Consider the following 10,924-nt stretch of genomic DNA (forward strand, 5'->3'; position numbering starts at 1 on the left):
GGGTGAACAAGTCAAAAATAACCAGAGGACAATGGCTGGCAGTAGATTGTTGCCAGCTACCACTTACTGTTTAAGTTGCCATGTGTTCTCAGCGTTGTTTGTCCTAAGAGTAGGGGATAGTGTAAATACATCAGCACAGTAAATGTCAAGAAGCTAAAGGCTTCTTTTGTGTCTAAGGAATTAGGGCATGTCGTGGCTTTTTTTTTTTTCCCCCAAGCAAAGCAATAATTTTCATCCTTTTGTTCCCACCAGCCGCTAATCTCTAGTTTGAATTTCCTCCCCACCATTATGCTTTTAAAACAGACATAGGACAAAGTTAGTAACAGGGAGCTTGTACCCTGAATCTCTCTGTCAGTTGTCAGTGCTCCTTGTGGAGAGGGTATTTCAGGTGCATTGCCTTGTAATGTGTGTGCTTGGTGTCTCTCAGGATCATGCTGTCAGCAAAAAGTAGGGCGTTAGCCCATTCCTGGATGGCAGCCTGTTGCTTTGTTGATTTTTTTAAGTGTGCATGGACACTCATCTGATGTCTTTTCTGCACATTTTAGAGTGGGGAATAGTAATCCTTTACAGCAGCAATTGTATACCTAACAGATAGTTCTCCACCACAGTCCTGTTGATTCCACGGGCTAAAGCTTCTTTGTTAAGAATAATGACTGTTAGCCCTCAAATTCCAAGAGAAAATAAGTATCTGCCATTATTCTGATTCAGATAATTATTCAGATCTGATACTATGACACAAGGATTGAAAAAGTGGGCAGAGAGCTAAACTCAGTGACCGGAATAATTGCAGAGAAGGCCTCTACTCCTACACTGACATTGTACCTATTCCTGCTAGTATTCCTGAGTCACTTTGCAGATTGCAGAAGAACAAGCAGATGTGTTAGTATGGGGAGCTGGAAAAGGAGGAGCAGTTAAATTGTCTGTGGCAAGAAGCCACTGTGAAGTGTGCATTCATAGCGTGCTGGTACTTGTAGATGAACTGATTAACACATGACCCTCAGCGGCCAAAACCATATCCCCAGCAGTCTCTGAATGTGCATAGTTGTGGTTTCTAACCTTGCAGCTGGAGCACATAACTGGTGATGGGGCAGTTACTGTGCTCCACACACGAGGTACCGTTGTCTGAGGTCAGTGTTCAGTATTGCCAAACTGAAACCCCAGGTTTGGATCAGTCTCACTCTACTTTCTGAGACAAAGAAAGTGTTTATTGCTGACCCCATTCTTGCTCTTCTGCCTGTCTGACTGCATATGTGAGACACACACGATCTATAAAAGACTGGTAGTGTTCACTGGCACTCTATTGACGCTCCAGTCAGGATAAAGGCACACTGCAAAAGTCTGCACAAATGTTACCAAAAAAGGGTCTTGGGTACCTGGTGATCTAAAATGACAGAAGTGGGCAAAGCTGGAAAACAGGGGAGAGATTACCACATACCAGGGAGTTTTTAGGTCTATAATACACTTGCTTCTTCCCTTTTCTCTTTGGGCATTTGCAGGAGGCAAGCACTCAGGTAGGAACAGAGAGGAAATCCGTGACATATGATTGGGCACATTACATGGATTTCATATGCTTACATATTCTTTAGAGCTCCCCCAGTCTGGGACAAAGAACATATTCTGGTTTTTTTTGAACCAGCAAGCCAGTGAAATACTTGTTGAGAGTGAACAATTGAAAAGTTTGTTTATAGGTAGCTGAATTATTTTTTTAATTTGAAATTTTGTTTTATTCATAAAATCAGATTTTTGAGATAAAATTATTTCTATTAAACATGGATTTTTTTCTTTGCAAAATACTGAAAGATTCCATATAAAGCTCACAGAACAAGGGGCTTGCCCCAAACCATCTGCAAACTGCTTTGATGATTGACAAACATTGGCATTTTCCAATAGAAAAGAAGTTTTGCTGAATAATTCCCAGCCAGTTTCTATTATATACCGGATACACCTTCTGACAATTTAATACGTCTAAAAAAAAAAAAATCAGTGAAACCATTTTTAGTTATTCAGATTATTGTGGATATAGTCCACACTATTCTGAACTGATGCCAGAAACCATCCTAAGAATGGAGCTAACTATCTGTCAGTCATTATGTTATAGAAATCTAATATAATTCTTCAGTATTTTTGTCTCTTCTCCTTCAGAGGCTTACTTCTGTCTCATCCCCTTTCACCTATCCCCCGCAGTATTAAGCCTTTACCAGACAGCAGGCTTCTTAGGACATGACCCTGTTGTGCTTTAATTGCCCATGAATGTCATGTGTGTATAATACGATAGTTTGCAGTTTTGTGTTCTGCTCCCTGTGGGCAGTCATGACAAAGCCAGATGGGGCCAGAAGTGCGCAACTCTGACTCAATTTATCTGTCCTGGTGTAACTTTATTGTCTTTGGCTGAATTACTTCCACATTGCATCAGTACAAGGGTCACCAGATTCCAAGTGTTAAGTAGCCAGCAGGAGACTGATGTTCTTGTTGCTGCCAATGGCAGAAATTCCTCTCTTTTTCTAGCATTAATGTTTGATGACCCAATTAGAAGTAAATAGAATGGTTAGAAGAATAATTAGCCCAGTTTGGCTTTTAGCTTTGGTGTTACCTTTATGAAACTTCTTTTCAGTTGGTAGCAACAGAATACATCAAAACCACCAAAACAACTATCCCCCTCCCCAGCACCACCATTCCAGATGTACCTGAGCCCAAGCCCTAGAAGAACCCAGCACAGTTGCTATTGATAGTAGCCCTCCTTGCTGTTGGGGACAGAATTTCCTTCCCACTGAGGCCCACACCAGTGTTTTTCTCACCTGCTGGATATTACAAGAATGAAGTTTGTTACTTACCTTTATATCATCAATCAGGTGCCCCCATCAACACCTGCAAAGTTGCTAGCTCTACCAGAAAAATAATCTCATACAAAATAAGGATAGCAAAGAAGGTTGTCTTCAGCATGGGTGATGAAAAGGCATGTCCAGAAATTGTGGGTAGTGGCATGGAGATATGCAGTAGATCTACATTAAGGGGTTCCTTTTTGACCTGCTTTGAAAATCTGTGTATATTTATGTAACAAGTGTCAGCCTTAGGCTGCTGATAGTCTGTCACATGAGAGGAGCCATAAGTACATGTAGCAGCACGCTCAGTGCATGACCAGACCTGCCAGGTTGGGGCTGATGACATTACTGAGCAAGTTCAACCTGTTTATGGTTTCTCAGCACCCCAGATTACAATTATTCCTCATTATTTTGCACAGTTGTCATATCTTTGGGTCTTGTCCAGGGAACCTTTGTGCTAGGCCACATATAAACACACAGACAAGCACATTTCCTCTCTCCGAGATTTTTTCATCTAATCTGGATTTGCTTTTGTTACTGGCACCAGCAGGAACTCTGGAATGCTCTGCTGGCTTTTCCAGTGGCTCTGAAATCCGGAGACACAATCCCTGCAGTGTCATGCTGAGCTGAGGCTCATGCAACTGATGATCTCTCTTTGTTCCTTCCTCAGTTAAGGATTGTCCTGCACAGCTCCCGGGCTCTGCTCTCTTCCATTTTGACAGCTGCCTGGGGACATAGGCTGTGCGAGAGGCCTCCATGCTCAGAAACTCACCAGGGGTGGGCTCTCTGGCTATAGTTTGCTGCGGTAGCCTTTCTTCTGTCATGAAGCTGTAAGACTCCAGCCCATGTCTTATGAGGTATATTTGAATGTAGATCTGGAAGAAGAACTTTTATCTATCTTTTTTTTTGGCAGCTGAACACTCTGTCTTGCATATTAAGTGTGAGGATTTACAAGGATAAAGGATACACTGTGCCACAGACCCCAGATGTAGCCCTTTTTATTCTGTTGTCAAATTTAGCTTGCTTTTCCCTTCAGAAAATGGAGGTAAAAGGAACTGTAAAAGAAGCCATGCAAGAAAATGAAATGCTGCTGTCATGAAGCTATCACTAATTTCTGCTGACAGCTGTATGTATTTCTACTGCTGTTGCTCTGTCCCAGCACATTGCACATGCTCTTTGTCCTATTGGTTGCAAAAGGCATTTCTATGACATCAGTGTTTGTCACATCTACATCATGCCATGTGCAATCAAAGCCTACGTGTAACAAGAAGCTGGACAAGGAATTTGGACTCTAAAAGCCAAGATTATGTTTGTACCTACTGAGAATTTAGTGCTGTGTTCATTCACAAGCCATTTCATTTGTTCTGCATTCATGGGCAAGCTATTTCAATTCTTGATCTGTGAAGTGCATGTAGCTATGGGTGACATAAGCCACTGACTTGGATGCTATTTTTATAACTGGTGACCTTCACTGACATATGCCATGTCAACAGGAAGAAAAGGGAAGTAAGTAGGTGCATTATTGTTAATGCACAGTAAGGAGTCAGTTTATTGTGAGTTACAGTGCCTAAGTGTTCTGAGGAAATTGTCCAGACATTAGAAAATAGTTTTAAAAGGGATAATATTAAAATGGATTCTTCCTTATCTCTTATTTGAGACATTCCAAGTGACAAATAGGAAAATTAAAGGAGGGAGCTAGGCAGGAGGAGACAAGACTCACTGCTAATACTCAGTTAGAATGTAAGGTGGAGTGACCACAGAGATGATTATTGTATTCTGGCAAATGGAGGCTAAATCTTACACCTTTAGGGAAGTAATAGAATGATGTTGCTGACAAGATGGTGCTTCTTCTTGAACTTCATTCCCTTTTTGTGTTTTAAACTAGCTGATCTGGAAGAAACTATGAATGCCAGCACTGTTTCCCAGGCACATGTGCTCACACGCACACCAACCCACACCCTAGCTCAGATCCAGATCCCATCTATATTCTCAGCTTAAAAATAACAGAATATAAGCAGTAGCCTGAAAGTTGTCTTCAGAAGCATAGTTGTTTCTATGGCTTTCTTGAAGGACCATTCCCATCCCTTGCCCTTAGAATCTTTTGCCAAAAAGGGGTGCTCCAGGTGTTTTACAGTCTTTTTGGAAGCTGAAGGTGTCAGTGGAACAGCACTCCAGCTCACTGTGTGGTCCCAGCACCAGGACTGCTCAGCAGCAGCTTCTTCATGTGTTCCCTTTACCAGAGTTCATCCAACTGGGGATTCAGTTAATCATTACACAACTCCATCTTTGCTAGGAGCCTCCTGATAGAAAGCACTGCATGTGCTTCTAAGGGGGGTGCCCACTGGGATCCTTAAACAAGAATGGAAAGAAACTAAGCAAAAACAATAGGATCACTAAAGGTGATGTATTTCTGGAGTGTGCGTGCGTGTTTTTTAAATCCTACTATATACACATATATTAAAAAGTTATGACATTGTAATTTTCAGTTTTACATAGAGAAAACCCTTGGAATTCAGTGTTTAGCATTATCAGTTCCTATTTTCAGTCACACAGCCTCTCACTGGATGCTTCACAGAGGTTTTGTTCAGACCTACCAAGCCCTGGTGTAGCACCAAGCATGGGCAGAGCACTCCCCAAGCCCCTGCACCCTCTCAAGCCCCCCCTTGTCTCGCCTTTGTTCAGGTATCAGAAATGACACAGCTCACCCTCCTTGCTTTACCTTGCTTATAGGTTTTTTCTGACAAATGTCCATTTTCAATTGGGCTTTTGGTTGTGTTTTTTCAGCAGAGCTTTTGGTTGTGGTGTTCATTTTTTAGTTACAGTGCTTCTGGGCTGATTTGGAAAATGGTTTTTTCCTTGCTTATCCCTGATCCAGGTGCATGATGAGTAGATGATCTATTAGAAAAATGTCTTACCAGATTTTCTCTGCATCTACACTCTCCCTTTTCAAAATGCATTTTGCTACTCTATCCATCTGGATTGTTAGATTGACAACTAATTTTCAGCAGGGTAATTTGGTATTTGAAGTTTTTCATTAGTGGGCATGAATCATACCAGAGTACTCACAGGAATACCAGTCCACTGTGAGATCACAGATAGAATGCAACACGCTTCTCTTGCGTGTATCTGAAAGTGATCCAGAAAAACATCAGTTAGATTCCGTGCAGAATGTTAAATAAGGATATCCAGGGTTCCAACAGTTGTGGGTCATTTCTAAATACATGGTAGTGGGAAGTTTGTAAGAAAATCCTCCTGTCTGTATTCAGTTTTGTATGTTAGCTGCTTGTCCGTGCACACAGAATGATCCCTGTGTTCTGCTGAGTTTGATGACAGTTAACTCTTTGCCTGCAGTAGTGAGTGGAGTCTGGCAGTGCTCGTTATGGGTTTTTACACTTTATTTCTCTGAATTTGTTTATAATTTTCACTCACACCTTTCAAGACGGAATTGAAAATTGCTCGATAAAACAAACATGACAGAATGAAGTGGTTAATTATACACAGGTAAAAGATGTTTCTCCAAGGAGATGGTAAATAAAGTTTTTTGACAATTCCTAAATGACCAAGAAGGTTAAATTCCACTTTCAAAACCGTCATGATATCTGGGACATTTTTCCAGTTGAGTGCCAGTGGAAAGGCACAGAGGTATTTCAAAAGATGCAATTCAGAACCCTGAATTGTCTCTTCTGCAAAGGAAATGCCCTTTATGATTTTGGTTGCAGGGATGTTGCAAGTGAAGCTGCGTTTTCTTCATAACCTTACGTTGTCCTGATGGGTCTTGTTTGCTTCTTTTTTTTTAAAGGCTGGGATGCTGTCATGGATTGGAAAGATGTTTTATCAGGAGGAGAAAAACAAAGGATGGGCATGGCTCGGATGTTCTATCATAAGTAAGCATTTCAGTTTGTTCTTTAAGTAGCACCTGAGGATGCTAGATGGTTGCACAGGACCACAGACCTTGTCGTTTATTCATACAAGCTTTTAGTTTGGGCAGTGCTTCTTGCTTAAGCTTTGCATTTGGCAACATAGCATACACTTTCCAGATGTTCCTTTCTTTAACATCTCAGGCACAAACATATTCCCTGCATCTGTCCTACTATACTGCAGAAGTCTGATGGACTGTTGCAGATGCTATGGGAGTTTGAAAGCCCAGCTCCGAAACTTTTTGGTCTTGGAGACTGCAAGCACACAAAGGCAGCCTAATCCATACACAGCAGTGGATAGGAAGTTTCTGAGTTGGCTGAGCTGCTGCATGACTTGATGACAGGACAGAATAGTACAAAGTCAAACTAGAGCACAGAAGTTGGATCACTGTGTACTCAGATGGGCCAGGGAATAAAACCCTTTTTTCCTGGAAGCTGTCTTTGCACCTGGATAGTGCATGGAAACGTTGTGTTGTTGCTAGCCAGCTTCCAGCTGTAGATGACAGCTGGCTGGCAAAAATAGCTCTCTCCTTTCTGTTGTTCTTTCAACTAAACATTGTACATGGGAATACTATCCAAAACATAGTAATGTTCTTTATCTGCTTTTGGAAGGCCGAAATACGCATTACTGGATGAATGCACAAGTGCTGTAAGCATTGATGTTGAAGGAAAAATATTCCAAGCTGCAAAAGCTGCTGGGATATCCCTGCTTTCTATTACACACAGACCTTCTCTTTGGTAAGTATGTTCAGGGACTAATCATGGTCCTTGCTTATAGCTTTCCGATGGGTAATGGAGTGGCCTTTACTCTTCGTACAAAGGCAGTTGTTAATCAATATCTCCTGCTCTTTCTAAGCTAACTTGTCTACAGTAATAGCGATGTAAATGCATTTGGCATTGATTTTTTTTTCATTCTTTGGCATGTATTTATTCCTCCCTCTTACTTTTTTAAAATGTGTTCCAGTTATTAAGTATTAGTAGCAACGTGGAGGTATCTAAGAGCAGTTAATTAGTCCATCACACCACAGCCGCAACAGACATCACCAGATTATTCTATAAAGGTGACAAGATACGTGAGCTGTCCTGTGGAAGTTTACCAGTGCAGGGAAACAACGGGAAACATGGCAAGTGGTTAAACCACTCTTTTTCCTTCCATAGGAATAATACATTTGGTGGTTTAACTTCAGTTGTGTCCTCTATCTGCAGGGTTTGTGAGCTTTCAAAATCTGATTGTCTATTAGAGAAATGCTGGAATTCTGAGAAACATCATTCTAGTGAGGGAGTACTAACTATCGACGAGTCCCTCAAACGAAGTAAATGTAGTTATTGAATACATAAAACAACCAAATAGTTTAAAGGGCAGAAGGAGATCAAGAAGGTGTGAGTTAACTTTAGCAGAGACTATTTCTTCTGAACTGCTTGATCTCTACTGTCAAATTGTTGGGGTTTTTTTAAAATGGTGACCAAAATCCACTATAATCTGTTGCCTCAAAGGAGAGAAATTGTATCAGTGTCTGCTTCGCTGAAAAAGAATGTTTTCCCCAGCATTCCTCCTTCCTCTGTGTAGATGGTGACAGTGAAAATAGCTTTTGCTGGATCAAGACCTAAATGTTAAGAAAAAAAGAGGTATTCTTATAGGAAAAAATGTCATAGGCATTTGTTTTTAAAATTACACTTAAAAACATTAGTTTTTAAACTACACTTAGAAAAAAAAGTAGCATTTAAATTTTTTAAAGTTTGGCATTATTTTTAAAACCACTGCTCAAAAAACAGGTGTTTGAGAGCACCTCACCTATAAATAATGGCGCAGAGGGAGGTTATGCTGAAGAACTTGTGAGAAAGATCTTTTGAGTTCAGTTTCCTACCAATATTTCTTGTTTCCTAGTACCAGTGCTACTCAGGGAGGTTTGGGATTGTTCTTGTAACCTCCACAGTATTACTGGAATTATGGGGTTCTGGAGAAGTGCTGAGCATTTAGAAGTAAGCATTAAATGCCTTTAACTCAGGTATGCTTCTGCAGATACTGCACTGCATAGACAAAAACCAGGTTCATGGGCTGTTTTCTTTTCCTCAGGATTATACCAGGAAATATTTGCTCTTTTAATCAAAATGCTGGCTACTTTAGAGGGGTAGGTTAAGCTTTTGGTGTCACAAAGAATAATATGCAAGAAGTGACGAATATAAGCCTGGAGTTGAATCTCTGTTGAGTCCTGTGTCATAAGCTATTGAGTTTATTAAACTGTCACATTCCCTAGATGGGATTTATAATCACTGTTTTATGATGCGTCTCATCGTCTATAATTTATAGTGATAAATTACACTGAGGGAACTCTTTGCTCTTCCTCTTGCACCTCCTGATAAATGCCTTGTCAGGCCTAGACAAACTCCACATGTACACCTTTGAATATTTTTGGTGCACACACCCTGATATTGACTCCTACACAGACTTTTTTAGTTTGCCCCCTTGCAAACTGAACCATATTTTAGGAGTTGGAGGTTTCTTTATCCAGCCTTATGAGATATGGGGGAACAAACTGAGATGTAATTTGAACTAATTGGAGTGTTATCAGTAGCATCAGGTGCACTGTGCCTGCCTGAATGTATTTTCTGCTATGGAGGTAAAATGTCTCTCAGAAAGTGAAGTAAATAAAATAAACTGAGGCTAGGGGCTAGCGTTCCTGCGGGAGAAGGGAGCCCTGTCTGCTGCTGCAGTTTAAGCTCCTGGAGAAAAAGGAGTCTGGTGGAGTCAACTGTAGCCACAGGGGAGTCCTGGTGACAGCTTGAAATACCCAAACCTCTTAGGAAAGAGTCTTCTGGGATTATGAGTCACTGAAAAAGTCTTACCCAGTGATCCAAAACTGGGCAACTCTCAGCTTCCTGAGAGGCACCATTGAAAAAAGACACAGGCATCCGAATTTGTGTGCAAAAATGAACCATCTGTTCACTGAGCCATTACCAATGTTTTAATTTCTGCTGCAGGAAGTACCACAGTCACTTGCTGCAGTTTGATGGACAAGGTGGCTGGCGTTTCGAGCAGTTGGACACCGCCATCCGTTTAACACTGAGCGAGGAAAAACAGAGACTGGAATCCCAACTTGCAGGAATTCCTAAAATGCAGCAGAGACTGAATGAACTGTGTAAAATCTTGGGAGAAGACTCGGTGCTTAAAACAGTGGACAAAGAGGAGTAAATAATTTATGTTTATTTTTTAAAAGTATTTTTTTAGTTGAAGGCATTACAACTTCAGCCATTATCCTTTGCATGCATCGTGATAGAGGCTTAGAGCATAGAGAAACACAGCCAGCAGAAAATAATGCTCTGAATGCTACGTAAGGCTTTAGTGGTTTAGTATTAAGGAAGAAAGTGGTTGAACTGTGAAAAGAAAATAAGCAAGTGCACAGAGTGTAAGATTAGTCACTGCAGCTTATGTTAATTCCTAGTGAAAGCCCGATTCACTGCAAAGAACTCCCAACATGCTTAGGTTTTGTAGGTGAATTTTTGCCTGAGATTTGGCGTGCAGAATGTGCTCTTGTACTGGGTCACTGTGTGCGTATGATATGCCTGCTACGCAGAGCAAACCTGGCATGAAACTCAGGCATGGAGCGCGACAGAGGCAGCATCTGGGTGAGTATGCAGATGCATGCAAAATCTCATTTGGGTATAAGAAACATTCTTTCAGCCCATGTAAAACCCAACTCCTGTTCTACTACTGAATCGTATACACACCTTTACCTGCATTTCCATAGGAAATAACATAATAGGCTGACCAGAAGACAACTGTCTGAGCAACCCACTGCCTCGTGACAGAGAAGGAATGATAGAGCTAAATATGTAATATATTTGTGCTGTACTTTATGACATTATGCATAGCTTCAGAGGCTCTTTGCCCTTCATGATACATCAGTTCCTCTGGGGGATTATGTATGTCGACATCCGTGTTTAGTAACCTCTGGTAGGGGGGATGGAGCACTGGGCCTGGCCTCAAATGGCTTAGTTTTCGCTTGACTAAGTCGTTCATCTGCTCCATGGGTCTGATCCAGCTGACATCCATCTCTGACCCAGTTCCTCCCTTGGTGAAACCACAATATAGACACTTGTTTGTTCCATGAGACACTTTGTGAGAGGAAGGACTGTAGGAGAGGAAAATGTCAGTCTCTAACAATACACTGAATTTTCAGGCATGGCTGT

At 41.2% G+C, this 10,924-nt stretch overlaps 1 protein-coding gene across 1 annotated transcript in view; it reads left to right on the forward strand.

The window, feature by feature from the left end:
* The window catches only part of LOC104408853 (ATP-binding cassette sub-family D member 2-like), an 11,353-nt gene extending 1,416 nt beyond the window's left edge, over positions 1 to 9,937 (forward strand). Inside the window, exons 3-5 of the mRNA XM_010018579.1 lie at positions 6,619 to 6,703; positions 7,349 to 7,474; positions 9,716 to 9,937. Coding sequence (XP_010016881.1) covers positions 6,619 to 6,703; positions 7,349 to 7,474; positions 9,716 to 9,926 — 422 coding nt within the window. The 3' untranslated portion in view covers positions 9,927 to 9,937. The remainder of the gene's footprint in view (positions 1 to 6,618; positions 6,704 to 7,348; positions 7,475 to 9,715) is intronic.
* The last annotated feature ends 987 nt before the right edge of the window (positions 9,938 to 10,924 follow it).

This window comes from Nestor notabilis, unplaced genomic scaffold (genome assembly GCF_000696875.1).
Source record: "Nestor notabilis isolate BGI_N333 unplaced genomic scaffold, ASM69687v1 scaffold9667, whole genome shotgun sequence".
NCBI lineage: Eukaryota > Metazoa > Chordata > Aves > Psittaciformes > Psittacidae > Nestor > Nestor notabilis.